Genomic DNA, 17,103 nt, shown 5'->3' with positions numbered 1-17,103 from the left:
CTCAAGAGGCTTTTTTTTTTTTTTTTTTTTTTGCGGTACGCGGGCCTCTCACTGTTGTGGCCTCTCCCGCTGCGGAGCACAGGCTCCGGACGCGCAGGCTCAGCGGCCATGGCTCACGGGTCCAGCCGCTCCGCGGCATGTGGGATCTTTCCGGACCGGGGCATGAACCCGTGTCCCCTGCATCGGCAGGCGGACTCTCAACCACTGCGCCACCAAGGAAGCCCCAAGAGGCATTTTTTATAGCTGTCTGTACTCCCACAAGGGATCCTCTGCACAGTATTCCAAACAGATTTCCCTAGGGTAATAGAACTTGCAGGTTTTGGAGCAAAGACTAGCACATGCATTTTACATGTACTAATAAGAACTACCATTTACCGAGTGCCTGCTGTATTAGACTGCTAAATCTACACCCAAGATTTAATTTAAGCCTCATGATAACTTTGAGTGAGAGGTATTTTTATCTCCATTTTACAGATGAGCAAAGTGAGACTTGGAGATTTAATTAACTTGCTCTGGCACCAGCTGGTAATAGGATGAAGCTAGGGTAAATTGTAGGTCTGTGTGGATTATAGCTGCCCTCTTTTCAGCATACCCACTGCCTTCAAAAGGAGCTACTGCTCTGCAGAACACATACATATTGGATATTCCCAATGCTATTTGCTTGGTCGTTGCCTTTAGGTTAGGAGTTCTTAATCTAGGGGCGATGGGAACGTACAGGATATACAAATTGGCTTCAGGAGATCATGAACCCACTGAAATGGGATGCAAAATTTGGTGTGTATTTGCCCATATGAAATTTTCTGGAGAAAGGTTCCATTGCTGCCGTCAGATTCCCAAGAGGTTTGGGACTCAAAAAGAGGTTAAGAACTGCTGCAGCTAGATCCAAAGAGATTTTTTCCCCGGCTGGAAAACCTTTCAAATGCCCAATAACACTGACTCAGGGAAGTGATACATCTGGGGCAATAAAATCAGCTACTAAATCCTACACAGAAAAGCAGGGTCAAAACTACATTTTGTAAAGTCATTGCAAAGAGGATACTTGCAGAGACACTGAATTCCATCTCTGCCTCAGCAGAATTGTTTGACATTTCCCATCTATTTGTTCCAGATATCTTTAGTATAGTCATCCCTCCCTATCTGTGGATGATTGGTTCCAGGACCTCCTGCAGATACCAAAATTTTCAGATGCTCAAGTCCCTTATACAAAATGACATAGTATTTGCATATAACCTACGCATATCCTCCCGTATACTTTATTTATTTATTTTTTTTGCGGTACGCTGGCCTCTCACTGTTGTGGCCTCTCCCATTGCGGAGCACAGGCTCCGGACGCGCAGGCTCAGCAGCCATGGCTCACGGGCCCAGCCGCTCCGCGGCATGTGGGATCCTCCCGGACTGGGGCACGAACCCGCGTCCCCTGCATCGGCAGGTGGACTCCCAACCACTGCGCCACCAGGGAAGCCCTTTATTTATTTTTTAACATGTTTATTGGAGTATAATTGCTTTACAATGGTGTGTTAGTTTCTGCTTTATAACAAAGTGAATCAGCTATACATATACATATATCCCCATATCTCCTCCCTCTTGCATCTCCCTCCCACCCTCCCTATCCCACCCCTCTGAGTGGTCACAAAGCACCGAGCTGATCTCTCTGGGCTATGTGGCTGCTTCCCACTAGCTATCTGTTTTACATTTGGTAGTGTATATATGTCCATGCCACTCTCTCACTTCGTCCCAGCTTCCCCTTCCCCTTCCCTATGTCCTCAAGTCCATTCTCTATGTCTGTGTCTTTATTCCTGTCCTGCCCCTTGGTTCTTCAGAACTAATTTCTTTTTTTTTTTTTTTTTAGATTCCATATATATGTGTTAGCTTACGGTATTTGTTTTTCCCTTTCTGACTTACTTCACTCTGTATGACAGACTCTAGGTCCATCCACCTCACTACAAATAACTCAATTTCGTTTCTTTTTATGGCTGAGTAATATTCCATTGTATATATGTACCACATCTTCTTTATCCATTCATCTGTCGATGGACACTTAGGTTGCTTCCATGTCCTGGCTATTGTAAATAGAGCTGCAGTGAACATTGTGGTACATGACTCTTTTTGAATTATGGTTTTCTCAGGGTATATGCCCAGTAGTGGGATTGCTGGGTCATACAGTAGTTCTATTTTTAGTTTTTTAAGGAACCTCCATACTGTTCTCCGTAGTGGCTGTATCAATTTACATTCCCACCAACAGTGCAAGAGGGTTCCCTTCTCTCCACACCCTCTCCAGCGTTTATTGTTTGTAGATTTTTTGATGATGGCCATTCTGACTGGTGTGAGGTGATACCTCATTGTACTCCTGTATATTTTAAATCATCTCTAGATTACTTATAACACCAAATACAATGTAAATGCTATGTAAATAGTTGCTGGTGCAGAGGAGTTTTGGTTTGGGGAACTTTCTGGAATTTTTCTTTCCAAGTATTTTCGATCAGAGATTGGTTGAATCCACAGATGCAGAACCCGTGGATACAGAGGGCTGACAGAATTTTTGACACATCTGATACAGAATGAAAGGGTATCAAGGTACATCTTAAATTCAGTATAAGGGCTTGCCTACAGCCTTAACACAAAATTGTGGGTGATAATTTTTTTGTGTGTGGTACGCGGGCCTCTCACTGTTGTGGCCTCTCCCCCTGCGGAGCACAGGCTCTGGACGCGCAGCGTCCATGGCTCACGGGACCAGCCGCTCCGCGGCACGTGGGATCTTCCCGGACCGGGGCACGAACCCGTGTCCCCTGCATTAGCAGGCGGACTCTCAACCACTGCGCCACCAGGGAAGCCCGGGTGATGATTTTTAAGTGGGCAAATATCTTTTATCATCTCTATCAACTTTTAATGGAGTAGGGTGTAAGGAGAGAAGATCCAGCAGCTACATGACTGCACTTACGCTGAAAACTGCGCTGGGAAATGCATTCACTTTCTTGCCTTTGCGCATGCTGTTCCCTCTGTCTATAATGCCCTTCCCCACCTCTTTGCCCAACAAACTTGAGCTTAAACTTGCCTCTAAAGCCCTAGATCAAGATCTTCTGTGACTCTTCTAAGCTATTCCCATCTCTCTCCTGCCAAGTAGAATGGTCCTATTCCTAGCCTCTGTGCACATCTCTATCACTGTATCATTATCAGTTCTTGTCTGCTTCATCCAACCGACAGAGCCTCGGAAGTGCTGGAGCTCTGACTTATTTATGTTCCTTGTCCCTAGCCATGTATTACTTGTTAATGATAAATGAAATGCAATCCAGTAACCTCCAGAAGTGGTCTGACTCAGCTGTTGAGGAAACAAGAAAAGGCCCAGACATCTAGGAAGGTAAGAAAACAATGAGGTTAAGAAATGAAAGGTTTTCAGGTAAGAAACAGCTGAGGTAAGAACAGGGGCCCACACTCAGGTAAGCAGAGAAAAAAAGACGTTTAGTCTGGTTTACAGAGAAGAGACTTCTTGAATATGCGAACAAAGCAGAGGGAAAAATACTGACCGGACTGAAAGAAGAATGGGGATTACTCAAGGTATTGCAGGCTCTAAATGGATTGATTCAGATCCAGGAACTCAGTGACAATCACCTCAAAGAGAAACAGAGCTGGATTCTGGATCTACTGCTCTGTTGACTCAACATAGTTTGTATTCTTGGATATTTCACTAGAATCAAAGTCTGAGCTGCAAGGGGCCATAGAAACGATCTAGGCCTGTCCTTTTATGTCACTGACTGAGGCTGGGAGAGGCAGCCTTGAATCCAGCCCAGGAGAGAGTCTTGAGCTCAGCCTGAGCAGGTGGACATGTCAAGGGGCTCCAGGAAGAGGGATCTATTCTGAAGACTGGGACCCCAAGACAGGTCTCTGGCTGCAAGGGATGGCTGCAAGGGCTCAGAGCCTGGTTTCCTTAGGACACAAACCAAAAACGGCATTCAAAGAATCAGGTAGTTGGTCAAAAACAAGACTGATAAACAAATCCAGCTTTTCCTCTCTATCAACACAGTATTTCCTCTCTGTAACGGGTTAACAAACAGAGGAGTTTGTTTGCTGGAGAAAGCATAATGGGCTTTTAGTTCTACCCTGCGACTGTGGGAGAAGTGTTAACAGAAGGCAGGGAAACACAGGCCGTAAAGCTGCCTTTTTGCTTGGCTAAACTGTATGCAGATTGGATAATGACAAACATCTTATCTACCTCTTTATCCATCTCTCGCATCTTGTTTACCTTGTCCATATATGGCACTTTCTGCGATTCTGGCAACTTTGTTATGGGTCAATAGAGCGCACTAGTTGCCCAGAACACACCTAGGGGACTTTGTCTCTTTGAGAAGTCCCTCCCTTGAAATTGCGTTGTCTAGACGCTCTTTACTAAAAGTAAATAAACTGGGATTGCATGCCTATTCGTGCAAAGTGCTTGGCGTAGTAACAGGCCACGGTTTCCTGTAGGCCCCCCTTCAACAGCTCTCAGGAGCTCGGAGCCTTGAGTGAGAGACCTGGAAAATCGATTCCGTTCTCTGAACCTCAACGTCCGCATCGGCAAACCGGTTCCCTTCGAGAATGTGGCGAAGACCAAAGGCGACCACGCGCTGGCCCAGCCGTCCCGCCCGCCTAGGTGTGTGCCCGGCGCTCGCTCCCGGCCCCGCGGCTCTGCACACCGCGCCGGGTTCCGCGGGCCTCCGAAGCGCTCGGCCCCAGCACCCGATCTCCTCCTCCCGCCTCCCGGTCTGACGGGTGCCGGGAACCCGGCCACCGGCTCCGGACCCTTGGCGCCCTGGGCTGAGCGGGCGACGCAGCCGCGCGGCGCGCCCCGCCCAGACATCCCCGCGGGCGCGCGCACGCACGCAGGCGTGGGGGCTGCACGACCCGGGCGCGCGCAGGGCCGGGCCGGCACGACGGCGGGAGCGCGCGCGGCTCCGGGAGGCGGTGGCGGCGGCGGAAGCGGCGAGGGCGGCTGGCGTCCGGCTCTGAGGTGGTGGTGGCGGTGGCGGCGGCGGCGGCGGCGGCGGCGGCTCCGGACTGGGCTCGGCTGGGAGCGAGCGAGGGTCGGGGGCGCCGGGTCGAGAGCCGATCCCCCGGCTCGACCATCCGCCAGCCGCCCGGACGCCTGGGCCGCGGAGTTCGTGTCCCGGCTCGGACCCCGGCGCCCAGCCCGGAGCCGTAACCTTGAGGCGGCGGCGGCGGGGCCGGGCCGGGCCGGGCCGGGGGGCGGCAGCGCTGGATCCGCGGCTGCCCGATCGTTGGCGGGAGATGTCGAACCCCGGGACGCGCAGGAACGGCTCCAGCATCAAGATCCGTCTGACAGGTACGGCCGGCGGGAGGCCCCCGCCGACACCCGGCGCCCACTCGCACCCCGCACGGCCCCTCATCAGCCCCGGAATTTCCCGCAGGGCGCCCTGGGGAAGTGGCCCTCCCCCACGCCGGCCGTTGTCCCAGGACCTGGTCGCCCCCCTCGGCGAGTGCCCCTCGCTGCTCCCTCCGGCCCCGCCCCCTCGCTTCTCCCCGGCCCCGCCCCCTCGCTTCTCACCCCCCCCACCCGCCCTCTCGCTTCCCTTCTTTCCCCCCCACCTGCCCTCTCGCGTCCCCCTCCTGGCCCCGCCCCCTCACTTCTCCCCTCTTGGACCCCCTACGTCTCCCTCCCCTCCATTCCTCTCGCTCCCTTCCTTCTCCTTCTAGCCCCTCGCTTCTCCTCTCCTGGCCCCGCCCCCCGCTTCTCAACCCCTTCCTCCCTCAGGATTTCTTCCCTCTCCCCTCACCTGCCCCCTCTCTTTTCCCTCTCAGTCCCTCCCCTCGCTTCTCGCCACCTTCCCATTCTCTGGCTCTTCCCTATCTCTCCCCCCACCTGCCCCCTCGCTTCTCCCCTCCGGGCCTTGCCTCTCGCTTCTCCCTCCAGGTCTCTCCCCCAACCACCCACTGACTTCTCACCCCATCCCTCATCCGTTCTCTTGCTTTCCCCACCCCCCCACTTGCCCCCTAGCTTCTCCCCTCCGGGCCCCGCCCCTTTCTTCTCTTCAGCCCCGCCCCCTCACTTTCCCCTAAACTCCGCCCCTCATTTTCTACCTAGTCCCGCCCCCGCTTATCTCCCAGCCCCGCCCCCTTGCTTCTGTCTGGCGGCCTCCACCCTTTCCTTCAGCCTCGAATTCCTGAATCCTATCTCGTAGCTTCTCCCAGTCCTGTTCTCACTTCCCCTCTGGTCCAGACCTCTTCAGTCTAGTCCACTTCCTTTCTCTCTCAGGCCAGGCCACTACCTACTCTTGACTGTGCTTCTTCAGTTCTTTCCTTTACCGTCACCCCTCTCCCACCCGCCAGCATCCTTGAAAAACCTCCCCCCCACCCCGCCGCCCGCACCCCACGCACACTCTGGAGGCTTTGGCAGCTGCACTAACGCAGACTCCTTGATTCACTCTCATTGAGTCTTCAATGAAATGCCCGTGTCTCCTAGGTGGCTCATAGTGCAACCTTCAAGGGTGAGCGCGAAGCTCTGCTCTGGGCATGCGACGTGGTGGTTCGGGTGTGTGCAGCTGCCAGCGGTGTCTGTCGGCTTGCCCCTCGCTAGCGGGCTCCAGAGATCCTGGACCAGTCTGCACCCTCATCTGCTCTTTCTCGCTCTCCCCATTCCTGCGGGTCTGCTGCCCCGTCTTCCGGTTTAAATTCACACCTGAGGCCAGATTGTAGTGTTACAAATACGGTTCTGCTGGGGGACTTTCCAAACGTGAATATTTCCCGCTCTGGAAAGGAAATAAGAAGTTCAGGCTAATCCCTGTTGGGGATTTTCCCCTGGATTTTTCTGTTCAGTGACTGGTCTGATGATGACTTAAAAGTCAGTCTGGTCAGATTCTTTGAAAAAGAGAATGATCATTTTGGACACTTTATGGCAAATGCATGGCCCTCAATTATTGGTGAAATCCCTGAAAACAGCAATGGGTGATTTTTTTTTTCAAACGAAAATCTCCTCTGAGAGTTCTTAGTTGTTGCATGATCCATTTTTTGTTTCAAGGAAGGGGAAATAGTTTTTTTTGTATAAAGATGTCAGATCAGGTTATGACCAGATAATAAAATCAGATCAATGATTTGGACCCAAACCCAGACTCTGGTTTTGTAAGTGACAAGTATATCCCAGGGATCTTTGTTTCTGGAGAAACATAATTCTTTATTCCAGGGCTGGTAGGAAACTCTCACTATAGATACAGTATATACATTCTTATTTTTATGGTTACATAAAAGCCACCTTTTTGACTTTGTAATGCTTGTAAAACTTTAATTACTGACAACTTTCATTTGGTTCTCATTTACAGTGTAATCTATAATTGACATCAGATTAGTTTCAGTTTTCTTGTTAAAAGCAGAAGTAACTGATTTTGTGAGTTGGGGTAGAAATGTGATTAATGTTTTAGAAGGACTAGGTTTTAATTACAACGTTTGTGTCAGGTGTATTTATATATTAATCAAGCCTAGTTGGCAGGTCTGGATGTAAGCCTTTTCCTCCTGTAGTGGAGGTTTTGTCCTTCCTCCCAAATTATTTTTGGACTCAGAAGTTTAGATGTCATAGATGCAGAAATGCTTTAAAGAGTTTTTGGATGGTGTTTGCTATCGCAGGATCAGGTGATGAGTGTTCTTTCCAAAACTCCTTTTCCCTTTCCCCCAGCTGACTTTACTCATGATCTAACGGGCTTTGTGAGTGTGGTCCTCCCTGCAGCAAGGTTGAGAATTTAGCGTTGATTGCAGACACACTTGATGCCAGTTGTCTGATGAACGTTAATTACGTGGAAACGTCAGAACTAGCTATTTTGTTGGCGGTAGAATAGGTTTTGGCCTCATCTTTGAGCTTGTCGAGGGGAGTTTGAAATCTCTGCACTTCTGGCGTCTTGGGAAGCCATCTTTCAAGAGGTGTGTACTTTTGTTACAGGTTTCAGAGTTTATTTCTCTGTGCGATATTTGAAAAAATGATTTTTTAAAACGAGGGCTGTTCTAACCAGTCAGCGAATACCACACAGGGCACAGTTCAATGGAAAGTATGAAGATGTTGGATTATGAAAGAGTATTTAGAATTGGTGTCCACAGTTGTATTAGGCGGTTGGTGGGCTTAGAATTAGGAGACTTGATTCTGGTAAGATCAGCCATTAACTGCATGATATAGAACAAATTATTTAACCTTTCTGGGTTCTCAGTTTCCTAATATATAAAATGAGATTTCAACTCCATTATAACGTTCTTTCCTTTTCAAGGATATGTCAGTTTGTCTGCCGATTTATTCCAAATTACCGTTTGCTTATGCTTGCTTTTGTTAAGTCTCAGTCCTGATATTCAGAATTTGTGTTAAAACACAGCCCTCCTGTTTGATTTATGTCAAGCATTACTTTTGTGTATTGGTTACATTTATGATTTCTTTTTTTCCCCTTCCTCTGGAGCCCTTTCTGTTTTTGAAAACTATTGGGTCGTATGTTGCACTGCTTTGGAAAGCTGGCCTAAACTAGTAGAAGAATGTGTGAGTCTTTATATTGAAATGACTATGATTTTAATGAGTGTCTTTGTGGTATTTTAACAGGAAAATCATTTTAAAATGGTTTCAGTAGGTTTGGAGCATAATATGTACAAAATCAAGTGATCTTGGTTGAAGAGCATTATCTTGCAGACATTGTAGAGTCCCCTGGCAGATCAAACACTTTGGAAACATATTTTATTTTAAATTCAAGCAGGATTTGCAAAAACTTTGTTCTTACATGGTGCACATATGAATCCCAGATACATTATTTAGGTCACTTTGGTAAAAATGGAATTTTGAGCTCAGGGTTCCACAGTGCTCTTCAAACAAATCAAATTTTATTCTAATGTTAACCAGTTAGTTGAAATACCAAATGCCTAAACTTTTTCTTTGGTGCTTTTATGCCTTGAAATACTCTCATATTTCCTTTTGTTTTTATATTTTTTGGAGTGTTGACTGTATATTGGGAAGGGAGAAAAATTCTAATTCCAAGTAGAGAAGGGGAAACCTTCTTGATAGCCTATGGAAATAGAAACTATTTTTAGAGTTATAGCACATGTAATGTAAGGCTGACTTGTTTTTGGCATCCAGATGATCCAGCTTGGAGAGAAGTAGTTTGTAGTCATAACTGTTTATAACATTAATTGATCAATCACAGGTGACCTAATTGATTTGAAATAGGTTTTTCTTAAGAAAGATTAAGAAATCTGTGAAGATGTTGCCTGTGTCAATTTGTACCTGACTTATGTAAGGTGGGCAGAACTCTTGTTTTAACAACTGGAACTGTGATAAGAAGGAATAAGTCGTCACTAGTTACCCAACATTCACCCTCCACCTGAGTTTGCCTAACATTTTCCTTAGCATCGGCCTCAAGTTCATGCAGGTGCAGCCAAGGTACTTCTTTGAGCCGAATCATCTAAGGATGTGGGATGGGCTAGATCAAATGCTACTGCAAAACTTATACTGCAGTTGTACTTTAAAAGCAATAACCCTCTGCCAAGTACACGTTCTGGTATTGATTTTTGGGGGAAAATGTTTATTTGGCTGCTTGGGGTCTTAGTGGCAGCACACGCGGCATCGAGCACGGAGTCTTAACCACTGGACCCACCAGGGAAGTCCCTCTCGTGTTGATTTTGTGATTTGGTCACATCTGTGCTGTCTTAAGAAAAACCTTTTTTTCCGCCTCTCAAATCCATTAAAAAAGAATCTTCTTGACCCACCTAACTGGCTTGAGAAATGAACTATTTCATATGCTCTATCTCTCTGTATTTTTCTAGTAGTTGTGATTTATCAAACTAGCATTTTTTTATTTCAATCCTATTTCTTTGTCAGTTCAAAAACTCCTATTTTTGCAAACATGAAAGTTGTGTCTGAACTTCAGGTTTTTTCTTCTCTTCTGCAGATTTCCCTTTTCTGTTTGGTCACATTGGCCGGTTCTAATGTGGAACATTGGGTGACGGGGAGGGTCCTGGGGCCTGAGTCACTTGTGAAGAAGTATTTCCTCCTGAATTAAAAAAGAAAGAAAGACTGACCCATAATATTTCAACATCAGCTCACTGATCCAGTTCACTAGCCTGGCTGTTCTGTAACATGTTTGTGGGCACTGGTTAAAAGTTAAAATAGCTGAATCGTGCATTTTATTGAGTACTCAGAGCAAAAAGGAAGTTCAAAAAACCTTCTAAAATGGATGAAATAATTTGGTGCCTGTGCCATGCTCTGATTTTCTGGGTGAGAAACCCTAACATTTAGGATTCTCGAATCAATTTTTTGTTATTTCAAAACCATTTCAGTGACTAAATGTTTTTAAACAAAGAGTTAGTAAAAAATACGTGGGTTTGTTATGTTTGTTTTTTTGTCACCGAACAACTCAAATGACTAGTTTGCTTGTTTTGTAAGTGACTTTTATTGAGAGAAAGCCCCTCACTTAAATTGGCTTGTTGTCGCCGCATCTAGCTGCCCAAAGTCCCTAAGGCCATTCTAGTTGAGAGCTGTCGAGCTCTCTCGAAAAAAACCAAAAGCTCATAACCCTGTGAATCAGACATATCTTCTTTTTAAAATGTTAGAATTCCTGTTGTGTCTACAGATGAAATCGAATCCATTTAGATACTTAAACTAAGTGAAATGGTGTTTCCATATTTCTAGATTAAAGGGAAAAAAATCCTCTTATTGTCTTAAAACAAGGCTTAAATAATGTACAATCAGTGCGTCTGGTGATGGCCCCACTCTGTAATTCCAGCTGTGTTCACCTCCATTGCAGCTGAAAGGAATTCTAATTGGCTGAGGAATGTCGGCAGCATCATGTAACACGGAGAACGGACCTATTATGCTGGCTGCTGGGTGATGCATTTCAGATGTTTTAGGCTCCTGAGTCCAACTTGGAGGTTGCTTACAGGGAGTCTGGAAGAGAATGTTGTGAAGCTGTAGCGGGGGTGAGGGGGTTGTAGAAGGCAGCCTGCTTTCTTCTTTGTACATTGGGCATCTGCTCAATTCTCTAAAGGCCTTGGTGCTTTCTTGTGGCTTAACCACCGGATTGGGACTCAGAAGGTCTGATTTTATTTCTAACTCCCAAAAGTGCCACAGTGAAGAAAGGGGGTGGGTGGAGTTATAATCTATTTGTGACTCAGTCTTCCTATCTGTAATGGGTGGTACCTGCCTTTTTATATCAGGCGAGGACTTGATATGGATTAAATATTTTGATGAGTAGTTTTGAATTATTTCTAGAGTAGACAGTGTAAATCCAAAGTCATAGATTCCTGTTATTTCTTATTCCTAAATAATCACGTAAGTGCTAAAGCTAGTGATGTATTTGACACTGAAGAAAATCAATGGAATCTATTGATAAACATGGAAAAATAATACTCGAGAATGAACTGTTAAATTCTCTATGCATTCAGAAAGTTCCTTAGAGAAGTCACGAGCCAAAGCCAGCATCATTTTTTTTTTTTTTTTTGCGGTACGCGGGCCTCTCACTGTTGTGGCCTCTCCCGTTGCGGAGCACAGGCTCCGGACGCGCAGGCTCAGCGGCCATGGCTCACGGGCCCAGCTGCTCCGCGGCATGTGGGATCTTCCCGGACCGGGGCACGAACCCGTGTTCCCTGCATCGGCAGGCGGACTCTCAACCACTGCGCCACCAGGGAAGCCCGAGCATCATTTTTAATTGTGAAACCTTGGAAGCATTCCCATTAAAATCAGGAGTAACAGGGATGTACACTGTTACAATTGTTATGAACCAGAGAAAGACATCAGAAAGCAAAATTCCTATTATTTGCAGGCAGTATGATTTTATATCTTTTAAAATCCAAAAGAAGCAGCTGAAAAAGTTATAAACCATAAAAAAACTTTAGTAGTTGGATAGAAAATTTCTCCATGGAAAAATAAAATGGATAAAAATCGATAGCCAAAGACAAACTAGGAAAAACAATTTGTAATCTATATATTATGAAAGTCAAGCTTGTTTAATATATAAAGAGCTTTCACAATCAATTAGAAAAAGGCCAATAACCTATTTGGCAAAGGATGCGGACAAGTCACAGAAAAGAATGAAAATGGATTTCAAGCATGTGAAGACACTCAGCCCTATTCATTCCAAACAAAATACCAATTAAAACTAAGGGTGAGGAACTTCCCTGGTGGCTCAGTGGTTAAGAATCCACCTGCCAGTGCAGGGGACACAGGTTCTGAGCCCTGGTCTGGGAATATCCCACATGCTGCGGAGCAACTAAGCCCGCGCACCACAACTACTGAGTCTACGCTCTAGAGCCCGCGAGCCACAACTACTGAGCCCGTGCACCACAACTACCAAAGCCCGCGCACCTAGAGTCCGTGCTTCAAAACAAGAGAAGCTACCGCAATGAGAAGCCCGTGCACCGCAACTAGAGAAAAGCCCGTGCGCAGCAGCGAAGACCGAACACAGCCAAAACAAACAAACAAAAAACAAAAAAACTAAGGGTGAAACAGTTTGTCATCTAGCAGATTGGCAGAGACTAGAGTTTGAAAATATGTCATGATGACAAAGGTGTGGAAAAGCAGAAACTTTTACACTGTTGGTTGAGAATATAAATTGGTACAATGTAGTAAGAAGGGCAGTCTGGTATCAGATAATAAATGTATACATCCTTTGATCTGACAATTTTGCCCTTAGGAATTTTTCTTACAGATATATTCACACACTTATGTAAAGGCTTATGTGCAAAGTCATTGTAGCACTGTTTGAAACTGTAAAAGACTGAAAACAAATATGCATTAATAGAGAACTAGTTAAATCAATTATGGTATATCCCCAGGGAGGTGTAGCTGTTTAAAAGAATAAGATAGTGCTTTGTGTTCTGATATGGAATATTCTCCAAGGTGTGTTATTGAGTGGGGGAAAAGCATGATTCAGAAGAGTGGAAATTGTACATACTATTTGAGTAATAAAACAAAATAAAGATAAAAGGGAAACTTATAGATCTATCTGCATAGATATCCCTGGAAGGATTCTGTCGAAATATTGATTGTGATTTCCTCTGGGGAGGAAAACTGGGGTTGAGGGTCCAGATGAGAGAGAGAGACTTGGTTTTATTGTATTCCTTTTACTATTTCATCTCCCCTCCTGCCCCCTTTCTCCCCCCCCACCCCTTGAGCGTGTATTGCTTTTCAACAATTAAAAATGTTAAAAACAAACAAAAAAAGAATCTGCAACTCTTAAGAAGAAAAGAGTTTCTTAGAGCAGCTAGTATATTAATTGCTAATTGTAATTGTTTTCAAATGTAGGTGTTCTGAAAATGCAAATTGTGCCAAATGTATTTTAAAGGGCTAAAATAGCATCTAAGGGTATATATCCATGTTTATATGTATTTCCTCACTAAAGAGTAAAATACATTGCATTGCAGGTCTGAACAGACATTTTTCCAGAGAATATGTTCATTCTGATACTGAGAATACTCCCCCAAAACAAATGCCCTTGTTCTAGCATATTAAAAACTTATTCCAGCCTGAATGATTCTTTCCAGATTCAGGAATCTAATCCTACTTAGACCTACTTTTTATAGAGAGCCTTTTGAAAGACTGGGGTCTTGATTCTGAATAATAGTGCTGGTTTATATCATTTATTTGGAATGTCACTTGGGGTTATCTCTGACCTGTTTTTGTAAAATAACCTCCTCCCTAAAGTGGGATAAAAATGTTGACTTGCAAAAGCCAGCAATAATAATTTGGTATATTTCCCAAGTATTTATAATCAATAGGTTTATTTTGAACTTTTAAAAAGACCTGTTTGTTAATTTTAGTGATGCCTAAAAAAGAAATATTGATATCTGACTCTGTAGAAGTAGACAAAGTTATAGCCACATGTAATTTGTTGCCTTTTTATTCTCTTAGATCTTTGGGATCAAAATCTTAGTTTTACTGTATTGTATTTCTACATATATTACCTACAAATCATAGGTCTGATGATTGCTTGATTGGTGTTCGTACGTATGAGTAGTAGTAATGCCTTATATTGTACGGTATTTCATAGTTTCCAGAGTTCTCATAAACATTTCCTCACCTGAGGCAAGGTACAAGCCAGCCTCAAAAAGTTTTTTTGGTTTGTTGTTTTTTTAAATGTGTTTTTGTTTCTAGGTTAAAAAAATAGCATGCAATTTGTTTTAGTCTTTAAAAACACATTTTACAGGAGAGAGAGGATAGTTTCTCTCATCCTAAATGGATAATCATTTCACGGGCCGATACAAAAATTCTCAGAAGCACGCTTAATCCAACTCTAATAAATTCGTATGCTTTACAATAATCAATACTCATGTGCAGAAGGCCTGCATGTACTCATGGGATGTGGATTTAACTCTTCTTAGTCTTTACTGAAGATAATCCACACTCACAAAATTAGGCAAGTTTTCTTTGGGGGTGCGGTAAGGTAGCATTTTTTTCTCCACAGTTATTTGAGGTTGGAAACATGACATTCTTCTTCTCCCCCAAACATGCCTAGTAGACTAAGCTTAACGTGTCCAAAACAGTCTTCTTGATCCCCTCTCCCCAGAAACCTTTCTCTCTAACAGTCATCCCCACTTCATTAAATCTACCCAGTTGCCCAAACAAAAAAACGAGCCTCATTGTCATTCTTCGTATCTAATTTATCCTCAAGTCCTCTCATTTCTGTTACCACAGTTTATCTGGAATGTGTCTGCTCTGGAATGTGTCTCCCCTTCATGTCCATTGCCCTCATCCTAGTTCCAGCTGCCACCATCATCAACTCTTGCTTGGACAGCTGCTGCTTGCCCTTTTTTATTCTAGTGTTACTTGTAACCAAAACCCTCCGGCTGCAGTATTAGTTATTTCTCTATTTCAACGATGTTAAATAGTTTATGATAAAAGTCCTTGCTTGGGGAAATCCTCAAGTGGAGACGGAAAGAGACTGGCTGACATTGCCCTTCCTCCCGGCCAGTGTGGCTCCTTCACTCCTGCTTCTATGTTCACTGCCTCCGGCTTCAGCTCCAGGTGCCTTGGTGAGGATGTCCAGTTGTCTTTGTCAGGGTTACATGGAGCTTCTCTTGGTCTGATAATTGAGGGATGGCCAGTGACAAGTTGAATTGTGTACTACGGTGGAGCTGGATCAGGAAACCCAGTTGAAGACTATGATTTGAAAGAGTGAAGAATGGGAAACATATAGTCTCTATGGTCCAGAGCACATGTTATGTTCTCCTGTACAAGAAAAGCACATTGGCTTCCTCTGGATAACTCACAATTTGATCATCCCCTGCAGTCATTCCCAAGATGCTCTGACCCTAGTCTGGCCCATCTTTGTGATGTCTTCAACCATTCGGCTGTTCAGACCAAAAACTTCGGTGCCTTCCTTGGTTTTCTTCTCTCTCGTCCTCTAGAAGTTGTCAGCTCTGCCTCATGTACCATCTCCTGCATCTTTCTACTACTCTCCATCTTCACTTTTACCGCCCTAGTCCCAGGCATCGTCACCTCTCGTTGGATGCTTGCAATAGTCTTCCAAACGGTCTCCCTGCTTCTGTATATTAAAATATCATATACATACAGAAAAAGGCAGTGTACGGTTTGTTGATATCTTATAAGCCGAACACACTTGTGTAACTATATCTTAGATCAGCGGTTCTCAACTGGGGAGTAATTTGGCCCACCAAGGGACTTTTGGCAATGTCTAGAGACATTTTTGCTCATTACTACTTTGTGGGTGTTACTAGCACGTAGTGGATAAAGGCCAGGAATGCTGCCAAACATCCTACAGTGCACCAAACAGACCCCCACAGCAAAGAATTATCCAGTCCAAAATGTCAGTAGTGCTGGAGAAACTCTGATCTAGATGAAGAAGTAGAATATTACCAGTGTCTGGAATACCCACAAGCTACCTTCCCAGTTTCTACCCCCCACCCCCAAAGATAGTCACTGTCCTGTTGTAACAGCCTGCTTTTGAACTTCACGTTAATGGCTCCATACAGTAGGCGTTCTTTTGTGACTGACCTCTTCAACATTGCATTTGTGAAATTCACCCATATTGTTGTGTGGTTGTACATTATTCATCCTTTTCGCGGTAGAGTATTATGTCAAACTAAATATAATTGATCCCTTTACCAGTTGACGGGCAATTGGGTAATTTGTAGTTTTGGCTGTTACGAATAGTGCTGCTATAAACATCTGAGTGTGCGTCTTCTGGTGAGAATATATATGCATTTCTGTTAGGTATACTTAGGAACGGATTTGCTGGGTCATATGGAGTAGGCATATGTTCAACTTTAACAAAACTGCCAAACAGTTTTCCAAAGTGGTTGCACCAGTTTACATTCCCACGGGCAGTGTGAGAGTTCCAGTTGCTCCGTATTATTGCCAATCTTGGTCTTTTCTTTTTTCTTTTAACCCTTTTGGTGAGTGCAGCATAATATCACATTTTGATTCTGCTTCTGCTTCTGCTTTCGCTTTTCTCCAATCCATATCTTAAATGGAAGCCTAAGACATCTTTTCTTTTTAACTTTTTTTTTCTTTTTTCTTTCTTTTTTTTTAGGTAAGGTAGAGCTTTGGTGTAAGCATCATAAGCTAAGGTTTTTTTCCTCTCCCAAGAAACAATTTTCACACCCTTCTAGGCAATATTATCCTGTTGAGAATGAATGACCTACCCTAGTGTGTGTCAGAATCACCTGTGAGTTGTTAAATTTCAGATTGCTAGGGCCACCCTCAGCCACTGGCAAATATATGTTTATATTAAAAAATCTAGGTCTGTATTTGGATGTAATGTGAAAAAGGTAAATTTTTTAGTCAGAAACCTTAAAATCTTGTTTCTATGAATAATTTCTAATTTATACGTAGGTAATATTTTGTCTACATACCAGGTTTCCTTCCTGAGGTCTCCTGTGTAGGTTCAGACCTGTTTTCTTTGCAAATAACTGGTACTGTATTAAAATAATATTAACAGAGAATCGTATAGACTAATATATTACAGACCTAAATTCAATATTTTTGGTCCAAAAAGAAATAGATGCACACGCTTCACACAATTGCCAGGTGAGTTCTATTTAATCTTTTATTATCATAAACACATTTGTTCTCCCTAAAGCCCCAAATAAAGTGACTTGCATTTTGTGAGTCAAATATTATGAGTTTTATCTTAGGATTTGTTT

General features: G+C 44.3%; 1 protein-coding gene across 3 annotated transcripts in view; it reads left to right on the top strand.

Annotated features, from left to right (window-relative positions):
* The first annotated feature begins 4,966 nt into the window (after positions 1-4,966).
* The window catches only part of SMURF1 (SMAD specific E3 ubiquitin protein ligase 1), a 101,797-nt gene continuing 89,660 nt past the window's right edge, over positions 4,967-17,103 (top strand). For all 3 annotated transcript variants that reach the window (XM_060284296.2, XM_030846011.3, XM_030846010.3), the window contains exon 1: positions 4,967-5,314. In XM_060284296.2, the coding sequence (XP_060140279.1) occupies positions 5,260-5,314 (55 nt within the window). In that variant the 5' untranslated portion in view covers positions 4,967-5,259. The remainder of the gene's footprint in view (positions 5,315-17,103) is intronic.

Source organism: Globicephala melas, chromosome 15, assembly GCF_963455315.2.
Source record: "Globicephala melas chromosome 15, mGloMel1.2, whole genome shotgun sequence".
Taxonomy (NCBI): Eukaryota; Metazoa; Chordata; class Mammalia; order Artiodactyla; family Delphinidae; genus Globicephala; species Globicephala melas.
This window is presented reverse-complemented; position numbering and strand designations above follow the sequence as displayed.